At 44.1% G+C, this 27,975-nt stretch overlaps 1 protein-coding gene across 4 annotated transcripts; it reads right to left on the bottom strand.

Annotated features, from left to right (window-relative positions):
* AKAP3 (A-kinase anchoring protein 3) lies at window positions 1–27,889 on the bottom strand. Of its 4 annotated transcripts, none has more exons than XM_015471316.3 (5): window positions 27,725–27,889; window positions 19,995–20,099; window positions 15,307–15,402; window positions 8,114–10,438; window positions 1–378 (listed from the first exon to the last, which is right to left on the bottom strand). In XM_015471316.3, the coding sequence occupies exons 3-5, from the start codon at window positions 15,400–15,402 to the stop codon at window positions 223–225; spliced, it is 2,577 nt and encodes an 858-aa protein (XP_015326802.1). In that variant the 5' UTR covers window positions 19,995–20,099; window positions 27,725–27,889; the 3' UTR covers window positions 1–222.
* Window positions 27,890–27,975: the final 86 nt, after the last annotated feature.

Here is a 27,975-nt window from a genome sequence, read left to right as displayed (position 1 = left end):
GCCATTTATCTGTAATTTTTATTTTACGTCCTTGCTCGCATGGACAAGAATATCTGCAAAATCCAGGGACTAGCGCACGATGACGTGTCTTAGATGTGAGTGGTATGAAGATAATGTTGGGGCTCTGTGAGGAGGCGGGAGAAGGGGGCCGCGGCAGTGAGGACGAAGGGAGGGGCGAGGGCGGGGCCCACTGCGGGAAAGAGGGGCGGCGGCGGGCCCCCATCACAGGTTCACCATCAGCCAGTCCAGCAGCTGCAGCCGTGTGACGTTGCCCACCGCCTCGTCCAGCTGTCGCTCCTTCTCGTACCGCAGCACCGACTGTAGAACCTCACCTACGCTGCGCCCCTTTTCCACGGCAGCTGCCGAGAGCTGAAGTAGCTGAGGGAGGAAAAGAAAGCGGAAGTCGAGGAGGCAGAGCATCCCACAGAGGGTCCAGCGGGGCCTTCAAGGCCAGAGAGCTGGGGGAGGTCCCTGGCCACAGGACGGCCTCCAGGGAGGTGCTGAGACTACTTCCAAAACCGAGACACTCGCTGGCTTGTCTGAAAAAGAAAGTGGGTTCCATCGCCCTTCATTTAAACGACAACCCCCTGCCCGTGATATGGAAGATGTCCCACAAAGACTAAAACTTCCTGCTTCCAGTGGCTGTTTGGTCAATGGTGTTCATGCCTTCTAAGGATTCTGAAGTTCTTAAGCTCACTGTAACATCATAAAATGGGCTCCCATCACCGCCCAGAGACCACACAGACAGGAGAGAAAGAGCCATAGGACAATGTAGATGCTGCTTTCTCAGCCCTGTAGGCCAGAGAGCCCTGGGATGATAGAGCAGGAAGGTGACTCAAAGATGCATTCAACCCCCATGAAAATGTTGCCCTGAGAGGTGACGGTTGTCAGTAATACAGTGCCAGAAATCAGTGGAGGCACTGCCCATACCCAAGTCTCTGAACCCTATGTTTAATCCTCTTCCCAGGCATAAAATGAGAAAAGCCCAAGCAAGAATTCTCATATGAGCCCAGTATACTGCCATTCATCTGGAATCCGTGTGGCAACAAAGGAACCAGCTTTCCATTTTGTGCGTTCTGCAACTGACTCTATGAGAAGTTCAAAGGGCAGATTAACAGGCCAAATATCAGGTGTTTTTTCAGGGGAAATTTCAGGCAGAGACTGAAGTGCATAAGGATACTCTTGAAACAGATGGAAAGACAAGTCTCTGCAAAGAGGAGACAGAACGACGACTCATTGTACAGCTGGTCACCGTACAGTTAAACATGGTCATTGTACAGCTAAACAATAATACCAAATCCAGAATGAAGACTAAGTAGGTGGAGATGAGTAAGGAAACACAGGAAAACCAAAGACAGAGCAATAGAAATTAACCGTATTGAACAGTATAAGAGATAGAATAAGCCTCCTTCAAAAAGATTGAGAAAATAAGCAGAGTTCAGGGGCCTGTGGGACAGTTCCAGAGGGTTTTACATTTATGTCCTTAGAGAAGAACAACGGTAGTGCAGAAATATATTTAAAGAAATAATGCATGAAAGCTTCCCCAGTTTTCTAACAGACATACAGACAAACTCAAGAAGCATAGTGAACTTGAAATATGATGAACCCCCGTAATTCACAAGACCTATCACCATCAAATTGCTGAAAACTAATACTTTGGCCACCTGCTGCGAAGAGCTGACTCATTTGAAAAGACCCTGATGCTGGGAAAGATTGAGGGCAGGAGGAGAAGGGGACAACAGAGGATGAGATGGTTGGATGGCATCACCGACTCAATGGACATGAGTTTGGGTAAACTCCGGGAGTTGGTGATAGACAGGGAGGCCTGGCGTGCTGTGGTCCATGGGCTCGCAGAGTCGGACACGACTGAGCGACTGAACTGAACTGAAAGAAAAAGAGGAAAAGATCTAAAAGTGGCCAGTGACAAATGGCACGTTATACATGAGGGAACAACAGTGCCAATGACAGCGAATTTCGCATCAAAAACCACAGAGGACAGAGGAGTGAAACAGCACTTTTTAAGCACTAAAAGAAAAGAACCGTCAAACCAGAATTCTATGTCCAGCAAACATATGCCTCAGGAATGAAGGTCAAATAAAACTTCAGATTAAATTAAGATAATTCATCGCGAGAAAAGTGCATTCTGTTTCCTTGCACAGAAGGAAAATGGTATCAGAAGGAAACTGGGAACATGAGGAGCAAACCAACAACAACAGAAATGGTAAAAATCTCAGGATAAATGATGAACGATTTGCCTCCATTCTTTAAAATATGTTTTATGGTTGAAAGGAAAAATAATATTGCCTAAGGATTTTAGGCAATAAAATTAAATAGATTTTAGGCAGCTAATTTTAAATTAGGCTGTGGTTTTTCCTTTGGTGTATGGATGTGAGAGTTGGACTGTGAAGAAGGCTGAGCGCCGAAGAATTGATGCTTTTGAACTGTGGTGTTGGGGAAGACTCTTGAGAGTCCCTTGGACTGCAAGGAGATCCAACCAGTCCATTCTGAAGGAGATCAGCCCTGGGATTTCTTTGCAAGGAATGATGCTAAAGCTGAAACTCCAGTCCTTTGGCCACCTCATGTGAAGAGTTGACTCATTGGAAAAGACTGTGATGCTGGGAGGGATTGGGGGCAGGAGAAGGGGATGACAGAGGATGAGATGGCTGGATGGCATCACTGACTCGAGGGACGTGAGTCTGAGTGAACTCCGGGAGTTGGTGATGGACAGGGAGGCCTGGCGTGCTGCGATTCATGGGGTCGCAAAGAGTCAGACATGACTGAGCGACTGAACTGAACTGAACTGAGGCAGCTAATTACATAAAATAACGGCAGTCTCAGGCAGAAGGATGAAGGGCCCCATAGGGCAGGAAGATTTCTACATTCTAGCCTAAGTGGTCACGGTTGACTCTAAGTAGACTCTGACAAGTTAAGTACATGGATTGTGGTGCCCAGAGAAACCACAAAAAACTACACAAAGAGATATAGCAAAACCCAACAGATGGATTACAATGGAAGACGGAAAAATGTTTAAAAATAATTCAAAAGAAGACAATAAAAGGAAAAACAAAAAGGAAAAGCAGACTAAACATAACTAACTGTTCAATCCCTGGGTTGGGAAGATCCCTTGGAGAAGGAAATGGCACCCCACTCCAGTATTCTTGCCTGTGGGGTCGCAAACAGCTGGACAACGACTGACTAACACTTTCACTTTCACTTGGCCTCTCCCTGCTAAACTCCCCTCCCTTCCCAGCTGTGACAACAAAATATGTCTCCAGGCATTGCCAAATGTCCCTTAGGGGCAAAACTGCCTCCAGTAGAGGACAGTGGAGTTAGGCAAAGATTTATTTGATATGACATCGCAAGTACAAGCAATGAAGGTAAAAACTAAACTAGATGTCATTGTTAAGAACTTCTGCTCTTTGAAACACTCCATTAAGTAAAAAAAATAAGCTCCAGACTGACAGAAAGTATTTGCAAAATATATATATCCGGTGAAGGACTTGTATCCAGAATACATCAAGAATTCTTGTAACTTTCTAACAACCCAGTCAAAGTACGGGCAAAAGATTTACAATTTACATAGACAACTCACCAAAGATTATATATGAATGGCTAATCAGCACATAAAAAGATGCTCAACATCTTTAGTCATTTTAATGTATGTATGTCAAATTAAATTCACAATCAAAAACTACTATAATAGTTATAATTAAAAACAGAACATAATCCATCAACAGAATGTTGATGAGGATATGGAGAAATTGAAATCAATGAAATTGCTGGTAGGAATATAAAATGGTACAGCTTCTTTGGAAAACAGTTGAACAGTTTCTTAAGAAATTATACTTACCATAAAATGCAGCAGTTACACTCCTTGTCAACCAAGAGAAGTGAAAATATATATCCATACAAAGACTTGTATGTGACTGTTCATAGAGGCATTAATCATAATAGCAAAATAATGGAAATAACCCCAATGTCTCTTAATTGGTGAATCAATAGAGAAAACATATACAATGAAATTCTATTCAGCAATAAAAGGAATGAACTGCTGATACATACTGCAACATGGATAAACCTCAAAAACCTTATGCTAATAGTCGAGAGCCAGATGTAAAAAGCTACATACTTTACGACTCCATTATTTTCTAAAATGAAAGGCAAATCTGTAATGATAGAAAGCAGGTTGATGATTACCAGTGGCTGGGGGTGAAACTGAGAAACATAGCCTAGAAAATTCTGAGACAGAGAAAAAGGAGTGTCTAGTCCTATCAATATTAAGACATATGACAGAATTACAATAATTAAAGTAATATGCTATTAAAATAGTATTAAACTAGTAAGAACAGATGAATGACTCAATGGAATAGAACAGAAAGCTTAGGGAAAAAACAAAGACATATAGGTATCTGGAAAAAAATAAGACTGAATTCCTATGTCACACCTTGTATAAAAATGAATTTGAAGTGGACCAAAGCCTTAAACATTTAAAAAAAAATCATAACTGTGCTAGGAGAAAGAACACATGGGGAAGTTTTGTTACTATCTTGTAGTGGAGAATGTTTTCCAAAATATGACACAAAATCTAGGAAAAATAAAAGATGAACTATCATATTTGACCACGTAAACATTTAAAATAATACTTCATGGCAAAAGCAACAAAACGAAACATCAATCAAAAATCAAATGATTAAAAAAATCATATCTAATATCACAAAGGCTATTTTCCTTGTATTATGTAAAACTCTCACAGATCCATAAGAAAAATACCAACAACCTGGCAGAAAAAAAAGGGCAGAGTTTACAAACAAATGATTCATCCATGAAAAAGGAAATTCAAAAACGGCTCTTAGGAACTTCCCTGGTGGCCCAGTGGCTAAGACACTGAGCTCCCTAGGCAGCGAACCTGGGTTCAATTCCTTGTCTGGGAACTAGATTCCAGATGCCACAACTAAAAGTTCACAAAAAGGGCTCAGTGCAGCCAAATACATATTTTTAAAAAACAAAAATGGCTCTTAAACACATGAAAAGATATTCACCATCATTCCTAAAAAGATAAGTGCAAAGTAAGGCAACACTTGGCAAAGACCAAAAGTTTGGCATGGACTGTAGGTTAGTTGCTATGTGGGAAACAGGTGCTCTCATTTTCTTTTAATAGGTGTGCGAATTGGTGTACCCTGGAGAGAGAAATGGCAACCCGTTCCAGTATTCCTGCCTGGGAAATCCCAGGGACAGAGGAGCCTGGTGGGCTACAGTCCATGGGGTCGCAAAGATTCAGACACGACTTAGCAACTGAACAACAAATATGTATTAACTTGTATGCTGCATAAGCATTTTTGGAAAGATAAACAAGAAATTGATCAGAATGGTTTTCTCCAGGGAGGGCAATGGAATGGGGAGATAAAGATGAGAAAAAGTCCTTAATTTTAATTGTGCATCTTTTTTTGTGTGTGCCTTTGGATTTTGAAGTATGTACACATTACCTATTCAAAAATGGATACAGGGACGTCCATGGAGGTCCAATGGTTAAGACTCCTCACTGTCAGTACAGGGGGCCTGGGTTCCAGCCCTGGCCAGGGAACCATGATCCTACATGCTGCAGGGTGTCACCAACAGTTTTTTAAAAATGGATACAAATTTGTTTAAAGGAATTGGGCTCATGGGTATGCTGGTATTGCCAGATTTAATCACCAGCATTAGCATGAAAATAGTTGCCTATATTAAGTCTCTTTCCAAAAAAAAATTCGCAACTCATATTTACATAGTTTCTTTGATGTATACGCCATCCAACTTTTCTTAAAAATATGCTGCTGCTCAGGACAAATCTACTCACTAGGTGACATTTGCATGTGCTGTTGGTCATGTTTCCCACTCTTTTCCTTTAAGAAAATGTGTGTGTGTGTGTGTAGAAGGAAGCCTGCAAGTCTATTGTCTCATTCTAGAGAATTGTAGCATAGACATTCTAATTCAAAATAATCTAGAATGTATTGTTACATAGGATGAGGTAGACTTAAAAGATGGTGTCAGAACAAAGCCTGTTTCACATACTGTACATGTGAAAGCTATGCTTCTTTTTAGATTTTTTCATTAGTCTAAAGCTTTCCTCGATATTGGCTCCTCTGCTAATTGCAACTTATGAAAATAATTTGGTGGCTCAGAGAGTAAAGAATCTGCCTGCCATGCAGGAGACCTGGATTGGATCCCAGGTTTAGGGAGATCCCCTGGAGAAGGGAATGGCAACTCACTCCAATATTCTTGCCTGGAGAATCCCATGGATAGAGGAGCCTGGCAGGCTAGAGTCCATGGGGTCACAAAGAGTCAGAAACGACTGAGTGACTAAGCACGCACACACAAAATAATTTGTTTTACAGACTGGAAAAACTGTGAACAGACAGAACTTGCCAAGCAAGTACTCTTAGGGGTAAATCTAAGATTGGATCTCCATGTTCTGTCCTCTGGCCCAACGTGGAACAGGCACACAGATCAACTGGGGGTTTTGCTAAAGGTTCTGATTCTGTAGGTCAGGAGTGGAGCCTGAGGTTCTGCACTGGCCAACACTGTTGGTGCACAGACACGCAAGGAACAAGCCTACAGAGTACTGTTGCTGCAAAAGGAGCAAGTCGACAGGAGAGACAGTTTCTCATTTAGGCTGAGTGTAGCCTATTCTGTGTGCAGTACAGTCCTGTGTCTTCCTGGTCACCAGATACACCAAGTAACCCAGTTATAAGCGCTACTAACCCCATGCATCAAACAGAGAAAGCCTCTTCCTCCATATCCTCTGGTTTCTAAGAAGACGGATGCTTTTTATAATAACCCCAGCCTCTGGTGCCACCTCCTATTACTTAATTAGTAAATGCCATTGTTCCACTTCTCTTAATTGAGAGGAAGTAATGTTGAGAAAACAACAACAACAACCCTGAGAGAGAGAAAGAGAGAGAGACTGTGTATATTGTGGGGGTGGTCTCTCAATTCCCCTTCATTAGCATGGAGCACCAACTACGTAAAGAAAAGCTTCCCAGACTCAAAATTTCCCTTCCATGAGCAGTTTTGAGGCCTAAATTGGGAGAAGAAAGGAGGCAGAAAGCACACTTACCTTTATCAGTAACAACAATAATAAGCTGATTTTCTGTCTGCCTTATTCTTTAGTCTTACTTATCAATTGATTCGGAACTTAGGGTGAGGGGAAGCTGCTACTGCTAAGTCGCTTCAGTCGTGTCCGACTCTGTGTGACCCCATAGACGGCGGCCCACCAGGCTCCCCCGTCCTTGGGATTCTCCAGGCAAGAACACTGGAGTGGGTTGCCATCTCCTTCTCCAATGCATGAAAGTGAAAAGTGAAAGTGAAGTCGCTCAGTCGTGTCTGACTCTTAGTGACCCCATGGACTGCAGCCTACCAGGCTCCTCCGTCCATGGGATTTTCCAGGCAAGAACACTGGAGTGGGTTGCCATCTCCTTCTCCAATGCATGAAAGTGAAAAGTGAAAGTGAAGTCGCTCAGTCGTGTCTGACTCTTCGAGACTCCATGGTCTGCAGCCTACCAGGCTCCTCCGTCCATGGGGTTTTCCAGGCAAGAGTACTGGAGTGGGGTGCCATTGCCTTCTCCACGGGTGAGGGGAAGAGGGATGCTATTTTTTGAATCCCTTCAAATCCCTAATGGCTCCTAGATCACCAGCAAAGAGAGGTATGACAGGCTTGAAAACACTATGAATCTAAACCCTTTGCCCCCAGCCAACACATCCCCAGGACGCTTCCCAGCGTCTCCTTCTCATTCTTTGGGCAAAGCTGTCCTACCCAGAGTTCAGTCTGAGCCCAGGCCTTACTCTGATCCTTTCACCAACTCACTTGGAGGCTCCTTATTTGTGCATTCCCATCTAGATACACAGAAAGAAAGAGAAAAAAAAAGTGTATATCTTCTTTTCCCTTTGATACACCTCTTATTGGGAAAAATCTAGTTTTAATTTACCCATTGGCTAGGCTATGAGTTTTGAGCTTCGAATGTTTACTGTTCCCATCCTACCCTTCTTGGAGCTATCTTCCCATTTAGAAAGAAAAAGTACTTAAAACCCTCATTAACCCTAATCAATCTTCCTCAAAGCCCTGGCTCTACCGCCTTACCTTCTCCTGGATTCCTTCGTCGTCACCCGCAAAGTACAGAATGGGGACGTTGAGCTCAGAGGCGGCCACCCACTGAAGAACGGCTTGGAGCTGCTTGTTCTGCACGGTGTCAGTCAGGTTGTGGTTGCTGACGATCACTTTGGGTGCTGTGCACCCTTCTGGGGGCTGTGCTGATAGACTCCTCAGTTCGTTGTGGATAGCCTGATAGGCATTCTGTAGGAATGTCTCTGCAGTCCCTGTGCCCTTGGTGGACAAACACTCATATAAACTCTCTGGGAAGGCTGATGTTGGCCTGCTGGCATCCCCAGACTTGTCGTCTCCCAGTTCTGCCAATGGAGAGTCGCAGGACTTGGCAATGATGAGACACAACTTCATCACTGAGTCCATCAGATGGTCTACCATCTGCCCGTTCATGTGGCCATCAAGTTTGTTAGCCACCATCTTGGTGAGCCCCGCAAAAGCACCCCCAGTCTCATCACATTCATTTAATTTGGCGGGAGAAGGGGTGACGGGTCTTTCACACTGGGGGCTGTTGTCTTCCTTGGTTGCCTTGGGATCACAGCTATGGTCGCTCTTGAAAATGGTCTCACTGAGCAAGTTCCGGATAAAGTTGAAGAAAACGCTCATTAGGTCCTTCTTCTCCACTTCTTCTGGGTCAGCTCCCACTTGGGGAGACCGGAGGCTGGACTCATGGGAAACGGCTGGAGACTTAGTGGGATACAGGTTGGAGGTGCCAGCAGCTTCGAGAAAGCTCTGTGCATCCATGTTTCCTCCCTGGGCCAGGTGGTACTGGATCAAAAGTAAAGCAGACACAAGCAGGTCTTTGGCCCAGGAGTCTGAGTCGCACATAAAATTCTCAGGTTTTTCTGGGCACTGCATAGGGAGGCTGAAGTTGCAGGGGTCAAAAGGGAACCCCAGGGGAAAGTCCGGCACAGGTTTATACTGTCTTTTGGGAGTGACGAAGGGTGAGCCCTGGAGGCATGCAGATATGCCTTCCTTCTGCTGGCTGTTGTGCCACAGGGTCAGCCCCTCTTTGATAATGTGTTCCCCCAGAGTTTCCACACAGGACTTCTCGGGTTTGGGCGTGGGGGTGCATACTCTCTCCCTCACTTTACCTTCTGATTTCATGGAGGCGAAGTTGACGTTTCGGTGTTTAGGGTCACCCATCCCTTTCATAGAGACGAGGGAGTAACTTTCAGACTTATCCTTGGTTTTCCTGACTGTCTCAGGGGGTTTCTTGGCAAATATCACCGAATAGAGTTTCCCCAGCATGGCGTCCATGATGTCCGTGGCCTTCTGGCTTCCATGAGAGAAGAAGCTTCTTTTCACGGCCGAGACAAAGTCCGTGTCCGTCATGAGGGTCCCCGTGACGTTGTGGAGGTTCTTCATGAAGGAGTCGATGAGGTCGGAGACCACCTCTTTGGCGTGCTTGATCAGGACCTTCTTCAGCACGATGGTGGCAATGGTCGTGTCCTTCACCTGGATCTTCAGGGTCTTCATGATGGAGACCATCATGTCGGACACCACACTGTTGGCATAGGTCATGATCCCTTGACTGATGGAAGCTGTGAAGTCATCGGGCCTTTCATACCCTCTGAACATCTTTCTCTCCGCCGGTAAGGTCCTTCCTCCCTCTTTGGCATCACCCGCGTTACGAGATTCGAATACTTCCTTGTAGAAGAAAGACTTCTTAGAGCTAGGCCTGTCGTCTGGACCCCTGCCTCCCTTGTTGCTTTCCTTGATCTTCAAAGTGCTTTTGTATTTTAAATTTGGGGGGCTCTGTAATGTCCCCGAGGCTCTGTCACCAGAGCCCGGAGCCTTATCTGATGGGGTGTTTTTGGAGCAGGCAGTGACGGTCTCATTCACCAGCTCCGACGCCACCTTGCTCAGGCTCTTGTTGGGTGGAGGCTCATCCCCCATGTACACTGATTGGTGGACACACCTGTTTTCAGAGCCGTCAATCTTCTCGTTGATCTCCTTGCGGGCCATGGCGATGACAAGATTTGTGAGGCGGTTGGCGTAGAAGGAGACTTCATCTACGGAGCTCCCATTGCAGGTGGGGCCCTGGTGTGGGTTCTCTCTGTGACTCATCTCAAAATGCAGCCTCCCTGGACTTCCCCTGGAGGTGGTGTTGTAATAGTCCACGCAGAAACCTTTGCGTGGGTCTCCTGAGCTGACCATTTCCCTGCCGAGCGATGATTCTCCGGGCTTGAACCTAATGTCTTGGAATCCTGCTGTGCTTTTTTCCAGGTCTCTGCGGAGCCAGCTGAGCACTCTGATGGGATCGTGTGAGGCTTCCTTAAAAATAGACAAGGATTCATCCGACTATAACAAAGTAAAGACACAGGATATTCAGGACAACCTCAAAGAGCAGTCACAAAAATGGTCGCCCCTCTCACGTCTCAACTCCTCCATCAACCCAACAGATGGAAGCAACATTTACTGAGTGCTTACTGTATATCAGCCTTCCCTAGTGGCTATCAGTAAACAATCCGCCTGCAATGCAGGAGACCAGAGTTCAACCCCTGGGTTGGGAAGATCCCCTAGAGAAGAAAATAGCAACCCATTTCAGTAATCTTGCCTGGGAAATCCCATGGACAGAGGAGCCTAGAGGGCTACAGTCCATGAGGTTGCAAGAGTTGGACACGACTGACTGACTAAACCACCACCACCACCTACTATATATCAGGCACTGTTCTGAGTACTTTAAAACTAGGACCTCATTTAATATTATTCTGTGTGTGCACATGTGTGCTCAGTTCATGTCTGACTCTACAAGCCCATGGACAGTAGCCCACCAGGCTCCTCTGCCTGGATTTCCCAGGCAAGATTATTGGAGTGTGTTGTCATTTCTTCCTCAAGCGGATCTTCCTAACCCAGGCATTGAACTCGCATCTCCTGCATCTCCTGCATTGGCAGGCAGACTACCACAGAGCCACCTAGAAAGCCACTATTATTCTGGCAATAAACTTAAATGCTGCTGCTGCTGCTGCTAAGTCGCTTCAGTCATGTCTGACTCTGTGCGACCCCATAGATGGCAGCCCAACAGGCTCCCCCGTCCCTGGGATTCTCCAGGCAAGAATACTGGAGTGGGTTGCCATTTCCTTCTCCAGTGCATGAAAGTGAAAAGTGAAAGTGAAGTCGCTCAGTCGTGTCCGACTCTAGCGATCCCATGGACTGCAGCCTACCAGCCTCCTCCATCCATGGGATTTTCCAGGCAAGAGTACTGGAGTGGGGCTAGCTTTCTTATTATCCACATTTTAACAGAAGAGGAAATTGAAGAACTGAGGGATTAAGTTAGTTACTTACCAGAGGTTACACAGCTAATCACTGATGGAGGAGGAGTTCCAATTGGACCAGTGACTCCTGGGCTCTTGCTCTCAACCACTGTACTGTGTCACCCCTAACAACATAGATCCTTAAGATCTGACAATCATCAGCTACAGAGTTCCAATTTGCACTAAATCAGATTTTTCATGTATTGCTATTCATTACTATTTTTATGGTTGATCTGTTTTATTTAGGTCTCTTATGACAAGTATAGGGCTTCCCTGGTGGCTCAGACAGTAAAGAATCTGCCTGCAATGATGGAGACCTGGGTTCGATTGCTGAGTCAGGGAGATTCCTCTGGAGAATGGAATGGCAACCCACTCCAGTATTCTTGCTTGGAGAATCTCGTGGACAGAAGAGCCTGGCAGGGTACAGTCCATGGGGTTACAAAGAGTTGGACACGACTGAGTGACTAACACTTTCACTTTCATTACAAGTATAGTTTTCAAAATATCAGAAAATTCAAGGACTGTGGTGCATAATTAATCATAATTGTGTGCCGGGCTACACAAGCACAATCTTGATATGCTCAGTGGCTTCCAGTGGACTACTGGGGATGCTTTAGGTTAAGAATCTGATTTGTAAATAAGGAATTAATATCTGTGGGACAATTGATTAGTTTTGAGTGAATGCAGAGTCTTTGGTGGATGCTAGCTGTGCTAAGCATATGCATATGTTTATATGTTGACCTAATTTATAATCTTCACTTGAACATAGGCTAAAATAAGAATGTATGTGAAAGTGTCCTGCTGCTGCTGCTGCTGCTAAGTCGCTTCAGTCATGTCCGACTCTATGCGATCCCATAGACGGCAGCCCACCAGGCTCCCCAATCCCTGGGATTCTCCAGGCAAGAACACTGGAGTGGGTTGCATTTCCTTCTCCAATGCATGGAAGTGAAAAGTGAAAGTGAAGTTGCTCAGTCGTGTCTGACTCTTCGTGAACCCATGGACTGCAGCCTACCAGGCTCCTCCGCCCATGGGATTTTCCAGGCAAGAGTACTGGAGTGGGGTGCCATTGCCTTCTCCAGTGAAAGTGTCCTATTTACCATCAAATCTAAGGGATCACTGTAACTACTGGAGTTACATCTCTCTGAGGATAACCACAAGTACTGCTCATCTTTAAAGAATAATTTGGTATTTTAAAAGGGGAAACGGGGAGGTGGTGGGGATTGGGAGATTGAGATTGACACATATACACTACTGGTAGTATGTGTAAAATAGACAACTGATGGGCACATACTATACAGCACAGGGAACTCTACTTAATGCTCTGTGGTGACCTAATGGGAAGAAAATCCAAAAGGGAGAGGATGTGTGTGTGTGTGTGTGTGTGTGTGTGTGTGTGTCTGTGTGTATATATATGCACTAAGTGCTAAGTCACTTCAGTCTTGTCTGACTCTTTGCAACCCTAAGGACTGTAGCCCTCTAGGCTCCTCTGTCCATGCGAGTCTCGAGGCAAGAATACTGGAGTGGGTGGCCATTTCCTCCTCCAGGGGGATCTTCCCCATCCAGGGATTGAACTCACGTCTCTTGTGTCTCCTGCACTGGGAGGCGGGTTCTTTACCACTAGCGCCACCTGGGAAGCCCTGTATGTATACATACACACACACACACACACACACACACACACACACACACACACACATATGCAGCATCTCACAGCTAGCGCATGGTGGGGGCCAGGATTCAAATCCAGTTCAGACTCTGAAATTGGTTCTCTCCACCCCTACAGTCAGCAGTCTACTGTAATGTCTGGATGACTTGGGAAGAAGACAAAAGCAGCTGGACCTCTACAGCCTGGTTTAAGCTGCTTGTGGGCCACAGAACTTGGTTCAAAGCCCTCTAAATTATTCTCCTAATTTGAATAATAGCTACTATAGGGAAATTTGTAGAAAACTCTGCACAATCTATAGCATACTCCTCCACGTTTTCTGATTCTGATTCTCTTGGAAATACCTGATAACTCTGAAAACTATAGATAACTGTTAGCAATGCAGTATAATTTTTGTCTACACACATGTTAATTCTGACCAGGAAAGAATGACTGACTTTCTCTCCCACTTTGGAAGATGTCCATTTGGCTTCCATTTGCACAGTTCATTCCAATACTCCTGATCTACATACAGGTCTCTTTTTTCTGGACTTTTCTTAGAACTGCACCATTAATGAATTAAATAAAATCTCATTAATGAGTTCAATAAAATCTTTCACATGAGTCTATTTTATTTTCATGGGAGAGTCATTATTTCACCTTTCTCTGAAAATAATCTTTTAACAGTTTTGCAAATCTTTGTCAAGATGTCCAGCAGATTTTGCTTAACAGAGGTGAAGGTCATTGTGGGAGTACTGTACCCAGTGTGTTCCTTCTTGGCCCCCCTGAGATGGTGTTCTAGGCACCGTTTACATTTTCCTCTCTACTAGTTTAGTTTTTGGTTTTCATTTTTGTCCTTCCACAGCCACCAATCATTGGTGGCAGCAATGCTTGAGAATTTTGGTTTCATTATCTCACCACTTGGTGATTTCTTTAATGGATTAGTGGTTTACAGAGATCTATTCTCTGTTGGTAAGAGACAACAGAAAACCTACTTGGCTAGTATTTTTTGCTCATCTTAAGGCTCAAATCAGTGTGGAACTTTATGGCCAGTTGGAAGGAGAAGGGTTCTTTAATCTCTGGACAGGTGAGTTTAGTTTTGTATCTCTGACCCTAAGACTCAGCACAGTGTCTGTGCCAGTCATTCATTACTGTCTCTCAAGTCCAAGTCTACCCTTTTTGGTCTTGCTTTGTGAGTCTGGAGCTGGACCCTTTAAACATTTCTCCTTGGGTGGCTGGCTTTGTTGGCAGAGGGCACTGGAGGGGTGCTACCTGTTCATCACAGGAGGGAGGGGCTTCCCTTCTGGTCCCCTGTGCCCTCTGGCAAGTGTCTTGAGCGCCACTGGGATGCAGGCTGCTGTCCTGCTGCAGGGCACACTCTCCAAGGAGATCTGAAGCAGCTTTTCGTGAGGGCAAGGGGACTTTGTGAGCCTTAACTTTCTTCCTCATTCACTCTTTCAGCCTAGGGGTAGTAGCTGCTTTCTGCATTTGCTGCTTCTGGATCTCTTATTAGAATCCTCTTTCAAAGCTTTTAGTAGTGAACTTAGTTAAATACCTCTTACTGAGTAGTTTTTTAGTATTAAATTACTGACATGGTTTCCCTTTTCTGACGGGACTCTGACTTAACAGTGCCTGATACTATGTAAGTAAGTGTGGAATAAATGTTTGTTGAAGGATGAGGGAGAACAATATCACTTAGACGAGAGTTTATAATTCTGAGAATTTTGAGGCATCCTACACATCTATAAACTTTGAGGACATTTCTGTTTGAGTCTCTTTCTGTTAGAAGACTAAAGTTTTACAACTGTTGTACATTTTTTTTCATTAACTGTGGTGTATTTCTCGTACTAAGTATCATATTATAGGATTTTTTTACCCCCCAAAATTATACATGGAATTTTTTTGTTCTAAAGGAGTTCATTTTTCCCCCCAAGAATTTCATCTTCAAAAATAAGAGGTGGTGGGGCTTCCCTGGCGGTCTGGTGTTTAAGATACTGCACTTCCACTGCAGGGGGCATGGGTTTGATACCTGGTCAGGGAACTAATTCTTTTTGGTAATTACCCATAATGTTTCGCATAACAAAAATAATAAACCTGCTTGTTGTTGTTGCTTAGTCGCTCAGTCGTGCCCGACTCCTTGCGACCCCATGTTGCAGGCAGCGTGGCCAAAAATATGAAGGAAAAAAAAGAGGTGGCAGTGGAGAGAATAAGGCTACTCTTAGTGGCACGCCACATATTCCTAACTCCATATTTATAAGGAGGCTGACCCTTACCATTTTCCAGTCTTGGGGTTGGCTGTCTCCGGGGGAATAGACGTCAACTTTGCATACTCCATTTTGGCTTTGTAACCAGTCAACCCTATCCGACATCTGGAAGTAGAAAAAAGGAGAAGGATCATCAAAAGGGCTAGTTTCATGGAAGTGAGGAGTAGTAAGACAAATGACTGAGATGAGGAAAACAGGAGTGATGCTCTCCACAGACATCTGTCCTGAGAGTTACTTCAGACCCACTTAACTCTGGACCTCGGCATTCTCAGCTCCAAACCACAGAAAGATTTCCTTAGAACATGTGTCTCTAGTGCAAGACCAGAGGCTGGTGTCTTCTCAGTTCAGTTCAGTTCAGTTGCTCAGTCGTGTGTGACTCTTTGCGACCCCATGAATCGCAGCACGCCAGGCCTCCATGTCCATCACCAACTCCCAGAGTTCACTCAGACTCACGTCCATTGAGTCAGTGATGCCATCCAGCCATCTCATCCTCTGTCATCCCCTTCTCCTCCTGCCCCCAATCCCTCCCAGCATCAGCCTCTTCTCCAATGAGTCAACTCTTCGCATGAGGTGGCCAAAGTATTGGAGTTTCAGCTTTAGCATCATTCCTTCCAAAGAAATCCCAGGGCTGATCTCCTTCAGAATGGACTGGTTGGATCTCCTTGCAGTCCAAGGGACTCTCAAGAGTTTTCTCCAACACCACAGTTCAAAATCATCAATTCTTCAGCACTCAGCTTTCTTCACAGTCCAACTCTCACATCCATACATGACCACTGGAAAAACCATAGCCTTGACTAGACAGACCTTTGTTGGCAAACTAATGTCTCTGCTTTTGAATATGTTATCTAGGTTGTTCATAACTTTTCTTCCAAGGAGTAAGCATCTTTTAATTTCATGGCTGCAGTCACCATCTGCAGTGATTTTGGAGCCCACAAAAATAAAGTCTGATACTGTTTCCACTGTTTCCCCATCTATTTCCCATGAAGCGATGTCTTCTAGAGGTGCTTAGTATGGTTTGCTCATGAACGAACCTGAACATATTCTGTGTCCTAGCTTGACCACCCTTTCACATCTTGGATTTTCAGTATATGCTCGAAGCTCAACTTGATCAAAATAGAATTAACTGACTTTTCCCTCTCTGTTCTTGCCCCACCAACTTTTCTAAGTAATGCAGGCTTTGTCGTAACTGATTTCTAGAGGACTAACTTACTTATATTAGCAATAAGTGTAGGATGGCTTCCTTAAGAATAATCCCTCTTCCAGTTAGTCAAAAGTCCTGGGGAATTCTCAGCCTCCATGGTTCCACCAAACTTCTGAATGGCAAGAGAAAGGAGATGTCTTATGCACCATCCAAAGGGCCTTGGAGGTAGTGATGTCCTGGCTGATGTTGGTTTTTTCATAACCCTCCCAACTCTTTGCTCTATTTCTTAATTTCTGTCATGGCACCACCATTTACCTGGTCTTCCAGAAAGCTGATCTTTATTTTACATGTATTCTTCCATCCCAAGCCTTCCTCTAGCTACTGTTTCTCTTTTTTCTTATTTGTAGTCATTTTTCTTGAAATAATTGCTTATGCTTACTGCTTTTACTACTTCATCTCACCAGTGAGCACCAACTCCTAATCCATGGAGGATTAGACTGTGGGCTTAGTCTCATCGACTTTCTGCAACACTGCATCTTATCTGATAGTTCTTGGAAATGTGACTAATTATCATACTTGCCCACCGATAACCTACAAGTATGAAAAGCTTCTCTTTGCCCTCTTTTGTCAAGTCAGAATTCCATTATCAGGCTTCCTCACCTAAGTTTCCCTTTTTTTTTGCTATAAGTGTTGCTTAGGCCTATATTTCTCGATAAACAAGGAGGAATGAGATGGCCAATTTTTTCTCCTCAGTGCCCCCAAAACATCTTTGTGAATAGATACACATATTTATATCTTGTTTTTAACAAATACATTGGCTTAAAATTCTGTCAAAATAAAGTCCAAAAGCGCTTGAAATAAATGGAACATTATTTGTGATTGAATGTCTGGTTAATTGGAAATATTTGTTTTAAAGGACTTTAGGTTTTATTTGTGGAGGGTAGACATCTCCCCCACAAACAAAACCAACACAATGCAAACACAGATTATACACAATTTAAACTTATTTATATGTGGGTTTCCAGGTGGCTCAGTGGTAAAAAAAAAAAAAAAAATCCGGTTTAATTCCTGGATTGGGAAGATCCTCTGGGGAAGGAAATGGCCACCCACTCTGGTATTTTTGCCTGAGAAATTCCATGGACGGAGGAGCCTGGTGGGCTACAGTCCATGGGGTGGCAAAGAGTTGCACACGACTGAGTGACTGAACAATGACAATAAGTGGGTTTATTATTTTTGTTGCACAAAACATTATGGGTAATTATTAAAAAGAAAATATAAGATCTTTCCAGAGAAGGCAATGGCACCCCACTCCAGTACTCTTGCCTGGAAAATCCCATGGGTGGAGGAGCCTGGTAGGCTGCAGTCCATGGGGTCACTAGGAGTCGGACACGACTGAGCGACTTCACTTTTTACTTTTCACTTTCATGCACTGGAGAAGGAAATGGCAATCCACTCCAGTGTCCTTGGCTGGAGAATCCCAGGGACGGGGGAGCCTGATGAGCGTCTATGGAGTCGCACAGAGTAGGACACGACTGAAGCGACTTAGCAGCAGCAGCATAAGATCTTTCAAGAGCTACCTATTCATGCTCCCAAAAGGATGTGCAGTTGTTTTTATCCCCCAATCACTAACTTAGGTCACTGATCTGGGGAAAGAGCTTTCACTCTTCCTAATACTGTGATACAATAGATTCCTTGAACAAGCCATGGGTTTTACATTGTGATTAGACCTTAGAAGGATCTTGCTTAAAAACCCTGAATCAACTATTTTAAAATACCGAATCTGAGAGACTAATCCTCAGAGAACCTTATTTCACTGGTTTTAGGGTTTGGAAACAAGTGGATAAAACTTTCTTTTTTCTTTTTCATATTTATTTGACTGCACCAGGTCTTGGGCTTCCCAGGTAACTCAGTGGTAAAGAATCTCCTTGCCAATGTAGGAGCAGAAGGAGACAGTGGGTTTGATCCCTGGGTTTGGAAGATCTCCTGGAGGAGAGAATGGCAACCCACTACAGTATTCTTGCCTGGAGAATCCCATGGACAGAGGATCCTGGAGGGATGCAGTCCACGGGGTCGCAAAGAGTCAGACACAACTGAGGCGACTGAGTATGCACACGCACACCGGATCTTAGTTGCAGCGTGGGATCTAGTTCCCTGGCCAGGGATCAAACCCAGGCCTCCTGCATTGGGAGCCCAGAATCTTGCCACTGAACCACCAGGAAGTCACAGCATTGAATTTCTTAAAAACTCCTTGGGTGATTCTAACAGACACCTAGAATTGAAAATCCCTGGGCTTATATGGAGAGATCCTCTCTGCAACAGACTCGCCAGCTCCAGAAAGACAATTGTTTATTCTTTGAAACATTTTTTTCTGAGATTTTGTAAGCTTCTTGGTACCTTATTTTAATGTTTTTTTAAACCCTTAACAATGAAGTTTTTACTGTCTATGAAGTTAAACCTTGTTTTGTCTCTCAGCAGCTCATTGTTTTATGTAAATATTCATATGCTTGAATCATCACCATGAATAAAGAAATGGAAGGCACTGTTCCTTGGCCGAAAAAAAAAAAAAAAAAAGACATAGAAACAGGTTGCCTAGACTGTTGACAGTGCAAGTCTCTTAATCTCTGATTTACATTTCATCTTAATGCATGACTTCTAATGGAACATGATGATGTCAATAGGATCTACTGATTAATTTAGGCTACATGCTCAGTTGCTCAGTCGTGTCTGACTCTTTGCAACCCCATGGACTTCAGCCCACCAGGCTTCTCTGTCCGTGCGATTTCCCAGGCAAGAACATTGGAGTGGATTGCCATGCCCTCCTCCAGGGGATCTTCCTGACCCAAGGATCGAACCCGCATCTCTTGTGTCTCCTGCATTGGCAGGCGGATTCTTTACCACTAGTGCCACCTGGAAAGCCCTATTTAGGCTATACTGGAGAAGGCAATGGCACCCCACTCCAGTACTCTTGCCTGGAAAATCCATGGACAGAGGAGCCTGACAGGCTGCAGTCCATGGGGTCGCTAAGAGTCAGACACGACTGAGCGACTTCACTTTCACTTTCCTGCATTGGAGAAGGAAATGGCAACCCACTCCAGTGTTCTGGCCTGGAGAATCCCAGGGATGGCGGAGCCTGGTGGACTGCCGTCTATGGGGTCGCACAGTCGGACACAACTGAAGTGACGCAGCAGCAGCAGCAGCACAGTTAAACGGAGAAGACAATGGCACCCCATTCCAGTACTCTTGCCTGGAAAATCCATGGACAGAGGAGCCTGGTAGGCTGCAGTCCATGGAGTCGCTAAGAGTCGGACACGACTGAGCGACTTCACTTTCACTTTTCACTTTCATGCATTGGAGAAGGAAATGGCAACCCACTCCAGTGTTCTTGCCTGGAGAATCCCAGGGGCAGGGAAGTCTGGTGGGCTGCCGTCTATGGGGTCGTACAGAGTGGGACACAATTGAAGCGACTTAGCAGCAGCAGCAGCAGCAGCAGCAGCACAATTAAAAAGCAGGGATGAAAACGAAGAACAGAAAGTACGGAAGTTGTGTGGTCACTTACTCTTACTGAGGACAGGTTCTGAGATATGAGGAAAGCTCTGGATTAATTTCTTGTTGTCTTCACTATTCCTAAGTTTACCCACTCCTTCCATGAAATATAAGGAATCTGCAATGGAAAGACACAAATAAAAATGACTAATATTACCTCTGAACTTTATTGCTCTCATTACCAAATGATTTTGACCTATTATTTTTCACATATGATACACAAATGATGAGCACAAAATGATATTCACATTCAAAGTACAGATATCATTTTTGCTGTCTCGTGGTTCCTACATGACAATGAGAGAGTCATTTCCTAGGCAGGTTGATAAGAAGTCCAGGGGTCCCCAAGGAGAGAGAGGTCTGGAATTCTCAATGAGGAAGAAAGGACAAACTTTTTTCCCCCTCTACATGCCTTAGGATTATATTACAATAATGTATCCTGCTTGAGGACAGTCTCTGGGAAAAACCTTCTGGCTAATCCTGTTATCTTAAAATGTAAATTATGGGAGTATGTCTAGTGAGGTCTTTACAACCTCCAGACATTCTTTTGACTCACTATAATAACTAATTGGAGAGTATATAACTCCACTGCTAACACTAACAAGGGGGTACTCTTTCTGCCCCTTCTGATGTCTATGTCAGAAGCTCTCTCTATCCCTTTTATACTTTAATAAAACTCTATTGGACAAGAGCTCTGAGTGATCAAGCCTCGTCTCTGGTCCCAGATTGAATTCTTCTCCTCTGGAGGCCAAAAATCCAGGTATCTTTTCGTGGTTCAGCAATAACCTTTGAACAACAAGGGTTTTATCATCTGACCAATTGTTTCTGAAATGACTATCATTATTCTCCACTTTCCAATCATTGGCAGACAGACTTATTTAACAACAAGGACACTGAAAGGTTTTAGCCTAATTTCAAACTTGGCTTGAACAGGAAGTCAGAATTCAGTAGCTAGAATGGAGAGTAAGTGCCCTGAGTTTGTGGATCTCAAAACACTTCGTAAGTTCTCCTCTGAGGATTCAGGAGAAATGAATCCTTTTGTGACAAAGTGAATTCACAATTAATGTCAAAACCAGCTTCCAGATCAATTATCTTCCTTACAATTATCTGCTGAATGAATATATATGAATACCGCCTATTGCTAATTCTGGATAGCTCAATTTTTCTTTCTTTCTTAAACTTGAGAATCTGAGAAAAAAGAAATGACTTGCTCAAGTTTGATAGGGTGGTAAGGCTTTCACAAAGCTTGACTCCTTTTGAGAATATGCTCACCCCAGAGACTTGCCAAAGGTATAAATATTTATCCAATAATTTATTAGAGGATCTTCTATCCGCTGGATCATGGAAAAAGCAAGAGAGTTCCACAAAAACATCTATTTCTGCTTTATTGACTATGCCAAAGCCTTTGACTGTGTGGATCACAATTAACTGTGGAAAATTCTGAAAGAGATGGGAATACCAGACCACCTGATCTGCCTCTTGAGAAATTTGTATGCAGGTCAGGAAGCAACAGTTAGAACTGGACATGGAACAACAGACTGGTTCCAAATAGGAAAAGGAGTTCGTCAAGGCTGTATATTGTCACCCTGTTTATTTAACTTATATGCAGAGTACATCATGAGAAATGCTGGACTGGGAGAAACACAAGTTGGAATCAAGATTGCCAGGAGAAATATCAATAACCTCAGATATGCAGATGACACCACCCTTATGGCAGAAAGTGAAGAGGAACTAAAAAGCCTCTTGATGAAAGTAAAAGGGGAGAGTGAAAAAGTTGGCTTAAAGCTCAACATTCAGAAAACGAAGATCATGGCATCTGGTCCCATCACTTCATGGGAAATAGATGGGGAAACAGTGGAAACAGTTTCAGAGTTTATTTTTCTGGGCTCCAAAATCACTGCAGATGGTGACTGCAGCCATGAAATTAAAAGACGCTTACTCCTTGGAAGGAAAGTTATGACCAACCTAGATAGCATATTCAAAAGCAGAGACATTACTTTGCCAACAAAGGTTCATCTAGTCAAGGCTATGGTTTTTCCTGTGGTCATGTATGGATGTGAGAGTTGGACTGTGAAGAAGGCTGAGTGCTGAAGAATTGATGCTTTTGAACTGTGGTGTTGGAGAAGACTCTTGAGAGTCCCTTGGACTGCAAGGAGATCCAACCAGTCCATTGTGAAGGAGATCAGCCCTGGGATTTCTTTGGAAGGAATGATGCTAAAGCTGAAACTCCAGTACTTTGGCCACCTCATGCGAAGAGTTGACTCATTGGAGAAGAGGCTGATGCTGGGAGACACTGGGGGCAGGAGGAGAAGGGGATGACAGAGGATGAGATGGCTGGATGGCATCACTGACTCGATGGACGTGAGTCTGAGTGAACTCCGGGAGTTGGTGATGGACAGGGAGGCCTGGCGTGCTGTGATTCATGGGGTCGCAAAGAGTCGGACACGACTGAGTGACTGATCTGATCTGATCTATCCCAATAATAAAAATGAATCAATTATCTCAAAAGTGCTCTTATACTTATTTCACACTTACTCGTTACATAGATTCAACAAACACTTCCACCTACATATGTCCAGAGGTTTTTATTTTATTTTCTATATCCTCTGCATGTTTGTTTGTATCCGTGAAGTTGTTTTAGACTTTAAATTCCCTAAATTTTCCTGGATAATAGTGTATATACCAAGGTACTTAAATGCCTTTTGATGGTAGTGCTGTTCAGACTTCTAAATTTGTATACATGTCTCATAATGAAATGGAAAAGAGAGAAGGAAAATCTAGAGATTTGAGTTAATTAACGGATTCATCCATTTCCTAACTTCAAAGTGCGTGAGTAATATCCTGGAATTAAATGGAAAATAAATGAGACAAATGATGCTGTTATCTATTAAGTTTGATGAGGAAAGAAGGCTAACTATACACAATGTGAAGATAAATGGACCTTGAGAATCATTTATTGTAACATTCTCATTTTAAAGATAAGGAAACTGACACCCATAAAGGGACTATTAAAACCAATCGATAGATTCATTGAGATATTTACAGCTCTGCAGGTTAACCTTCTGGAAGCTAAGAATTTTTCCTATGGCCGATAGGGGGACCCAATGCAACAATAGAAGGACTGACCTAAAATGTTCCTTTAAAATGTCCATATGATTATCACCTCAGTGATAAGTGAGGAGTGCAAACCATGAACGCCAGCCAGGGAGGCATAAATAATAGAGGGGCTTGTTTATGGAGCTGTATCCCAGACCCCAGTTCCATCTCAGGACGTTTCCTGTGTTCATCATAAGCAAGAGCTCCTGTTTACTCAAGGTTCCTAAGCTCGCAGAAATACTCAAATTACAGGCAGCGTATGTGAAGCTTTCGTAGAGTTGATATGTATCTGATCAAGTTTTGAAATTTACTAGGCCGCTTTTTATTACTAATTTTAAAAAGGAAGAATATATTCTAATATGTTTTATTTTTCTCTCTCATTCCCTTTCTCTAAATGCAAAGCATACAGTAGACACTCTGTAAATGTGGCCGTTGATGAAATCAGTCTCATGCAATTTTGTTTAAATTAAGGATTAGAAGACTGTGAGTCTCTGTGTGTGTATCTTTTTCTCAGTGGTACCATTCAGTGTAAAGCTTTCCTGTGGATTTCCTATATTTTCACTTCCCTTTGTTAATAACTTCTTTCTCCATTGCCCTGTTAGTACAGATGTTGTCTCCACATAGCTATATATGTTCTGCTTCGCCCCAGTTCTCTGTTGTCTAGCCAAGGAGTCAGAAATAAGAGAGGATGAAAGTGAATGAGAATTGGGACTCAGAGCAGTACTAATCTGATTTTGTTATTAGAGCGCTGGAAAAAAAATCAATCAAAAAAACAGACAAAAAAATCTACCCCACCCCCAACTTTTGGAATAGCCCACACATGAATAGGAAGTCAGCAGGTAGTCAAGCTTCCAGTCACATCATGAAATTGAAAAGCAGACGCCCTCATGTCTGCAAAAGTATGGCCAAGGACATCTAGTCCATCTGAAACAAAATTAAAACTTTAACAGCAAAGATGGTAGGTAGCTACCATCTACTATCATTGTGCTGAAGGAGAGGCTCATTTATTTCCAGAAGAATCTGACTTGACATTAACTGGGACAAGAGGGAGGTGAGGTTGAATGTTAAGAGTTACCCATTCCTTGTCACTGAATTCTCCCTTTTAACCACAGAATATCAGAAAATGGGCTGTCTCGCCAGTCCAGTGGGATCTCCTACCTCTGCAGCACTGGAAGAGTGAACCACAGAAGGCTCTAGAAGATACTTTTAAAGTCAACGAAGATGCTGGGATGTTCGTGCTCAGCTCAAGATCTTGTTTCCTCCCCCAGCCTTCCATGTACCTCCCCCTAGTTGGGACTGGAGAGTGACATCAGAATCACAGCTGGTGATATCACTGCTTCTATAGCAACAGTGGTGACACTAGCAGAAATTGAGTGATCATCAGACAAGGGGAGGGGTGAAGATACACTGCAAGGCTCTGATGCTTAGTTTGGAAGAACTGAGCTTGCTTTCTCCAGATTGATTTTCTTGTTTAAGTGTCTAATTTTTGGTAGGGAATACGGGAGGGGGAAGGGGCTTCCCAGGTTGGCTCAGTGGTAAAGAATCCACCTGCCAATGCAGAAGACCCAGGCTCCATCCCTGTGTCGGGAAGATACCCTGGAGAAGAGAATGGCAACCCACTCCAGTATTCTTGCCTGGGAAGGAGTCTGGTGGGTTACAATCCATGGAGTCACAAAGAGTTGGACATGACTGAGCACACACGCATAGGAGAGGGGTGTGCATAGTTTCAGAGAAGGCAATGGCACCCCACTCCAGTACTGGAAGGCTGCAGTCCATGGGGTCGCTAAGAGTCGGACACAACTGAGGGACTTCACTTTCACGCATTGGAGAAGGAAATGGCAACCCACTCTAGTGTTCTTGCCTGGAGAATCCCAGGGACAGGGCAGCCTGGTGGGCTACCGTCTGTGGGGTCGCACAGAGTCGGACATGACTGAAGTGACTTAGCAGCAGCAGCAGCATGCATAGTTTATGCCAAGGGATAGGCATAGTTATGCCAAGGGATTCCACTAAAAAGAAGAAAAAGTATTAGGTATTATCACATCCAGATGGGTGCAGAGAAAAAAGAATTGAGGGTCTACTAAATTTTTTATGCAAAGCCCATGGAATCACTTCATTCTGTGGGATCCAGCTTGGACTTTTAATTATGAGTCCCTTTCATTAAAAAAACATTCTGAGATAGTTTGCCTAAACTGACCATCTCTGGGTTATAATAAATCTGAGGTCAGAGATATAGTAGCACTACAACTCTCGACTTGATAAACAGTACTGAGATTAATTGGTCCAAGAGCATTTAGTTGGCAAATTTCTAGGCTTGAGGAGACTTTGTTAGTTGTACATTCTCTATGGAATGTTATAATACCTTAGGTACACTTAATGACTCTCTGAGCAAGGCGATAGGATAAAGATTAAAATTGTTAATGAATTTAAAAATGACTTACTGGTTTATTACAAGCTTCCTTCAACAATGTTATGTATCAATGACCTTTTATATTATGGTTCAGTTTCTTTACCTTTAAAAGAAATTGGGTTTGTTGGTCTCCTAAGAACCCTTCCAGCTCTGACATTCTGTGATCCCATGTGTTCGTTCAGACACTCAGTCACGTCCAACTCTTTGGGACCCCTTGGACTGTGGCCCCCAGGCTCCTCTGTCTGTGGGATTTTCCAGGCAAGGATACTGGAGTGGGTTGCCCTTTTCTCCTGTAGGGGACCTTTCCAACCCAGGGATTGAACCTGAGTCTCTTGTATCTCCAGCACTGGCAGGTAGATTCTTTACCACAGCACTAAGATCCCTTCCAGCTCTGACAGTCTATGATCCCGACACTCGAGTGGTATGAAAATGGAAAGCATGTACACAGGCATGACACTTTGTAGCTGACAAGGCACCTTCACATCCATGTCATCTGATCCTCAGAGTAACGTTTTGAAGAAACGGGACAGGTGTTCTTTTGCCTGTTCACCAGGTGCAGAATCTTTTTTTAATTTTTATTTTCTTAACACCAAGAACATTTTGTATTGGGGTACAGCCGATTAACACTGTGATAGTTTCAGGTGAATAGTGAAGGGACTCAGCCATACATATACATGGATCCATTTTCCCCCAATCACTCCTCCCATCCAGGGAGGCAGGTGTAGAACCTCACCCAGTTCACCACACATACCTGGTCAGCTGGAACTGGGCTCTAATAATCTGATTTTTAAGTCGATGATCTTTCAACAGTATCATGACACCTTTAAACTAGTATTGAGCATACATGGCACTGTTTGACTTGGAGATGAAACATAGTTGACAATAATACACAGGTGTTAGGATTGTGACTGATGACAGTGGGATCTGTCAATTTACCAGAGCCAGGAAACTGTTTCTATTCATATGGACTCCGAAACCAAATATTAGCAAAATGTAAGTGCTGAGTGTACACAGGATGAGGCCATGAAATATAAGAGTGCAGCATTAGGAGACATCTTTGATATAATCAAATTACTTTCCTCTTCCAATTCACTTGGCAGATGACAGGTCAGTAAGTGGTGGGGGTGAGGCAGAGTGGGACCAACCAACCTTGCAAACCTAGAACAAGCCACTTCCACTCACTATATGTCTTTTGTTCATCCTAGCAAGGCACCCTCCTTTCTTCCTGAAAACACAAAGCACTGAAGAAATGACCAAGTCTGGAAAGATTCCCCCAAACCCAAAGGAGCTTGTTTTCTGATATGCTTTAGGTAGATGTCTCAGGACATGTTGCTGATGGCTGTTCTTATTCCGGGATCTTGAGAGGCTGCCACAAAGAAAGGATTTAAAAACTGAAGTCTTCATCTTGTATTTCTGGAATTTCGGCAAGCTCTAGATACTACTTTCTGGAACAATGCAAACGGCCAAGGATCCACAATTAAAATATTACACACCGGTTGCTCTAGAGAGAGCCACCTTGTTTCTTCCTAGAAAAATGTGCAGATGGCGTGTTCGAACCATCTGTCATGTCCGACTTTGCGACCCCATTGACTGTAGCCCCCCAGGATACTCTATCCATGGGGATTCTCCAGGCAAGAATACTGGAATGGGTTGCCATTTCCTCCTCAGGGGGAGCTTCTCCAACCGAGGGATCAAACCTGTGTCTCCTACAGGTCTCTTGCATTGCAGGCGGATTCTCTACCGCTGAGCCACCGGGGAAGCCCTACTAACTTTTACAGGACATTTCGGGAGGTTCACAGATTTCCGGAAGCTCGCTCCTGTATCAGAGTCCAAGTTAAGAATCCCTGGATTCATGTTGGGTGGTGAGATAAGGGCTTTGGTAAATCATAGTACTTAAAACACAGGTGGAATGATACAACACGTCAGAGAAGTCGTCTTTGAGGTCATCCACGAGCAGAGACTTGAGCTCGTGACACCTGCAGGAAAAGGGAACAGCAAGAGCCAAGGCCCCGGGGGACGTAACCTGGTCTTCGGACTCCACGAACGCACCCTTCCTCACGTGTATTTCTCTCCCTCACGTTTTCTCTCCGCGTCCCCGCCCCCTCCAGTCCCCGGGGCCCCGGCCCTCTCCTGGAAAAGCTTCCAGGGCTCAAGGGCCGCCCCAGAGGACACTTTCAGGGAGCGATGAACTAAGAGTTGGGAAAGCTGAGTTGCTGCCCTGGATTTGCTCTGTGGTTTACCCTGAACTTCAGGTTCCTCGATACTCCGACGTCATCTTTACGGTCAGCTCCTGACATGGAACTCCGATCTCAAGACTCCTCTCTTTCTCCCGCTTTCCTCACGGCCTCCCTCACATCCCTCATCCCCTCCCCGCAGTTTCCTATGAGCTCTTCTGAGCCACCGTCCACCCCACCCTCCGACTCGCCCCTTTCATTCCAGGTTGGCGCCTGCGCAGATGGCCGAGAGGATGCCTTTTGACCCAGCCTGGTAG

Source organism: Bos taurus, chromosome 5 (assembly GCF_002263795.3).
Source record: "Bos taurus isolate L1 Dominette 01449 registration number 42190680 breed Hereford chromosome 5, ARS-UCD2.0, whole genome shotgun sequence".
In the NCBI taxonomy this organism is placed as follows: Eukaryota; Metazoa; Chordata; class Mammalia; order Artiodactyla; family Bovidae; genus Bos; species Bos taurus.
The sequence above is the reverse complement of the archived record's forward strand: the minus strand, read 5'-3'. Positions and strand labels throughout refer to the sequence as shown.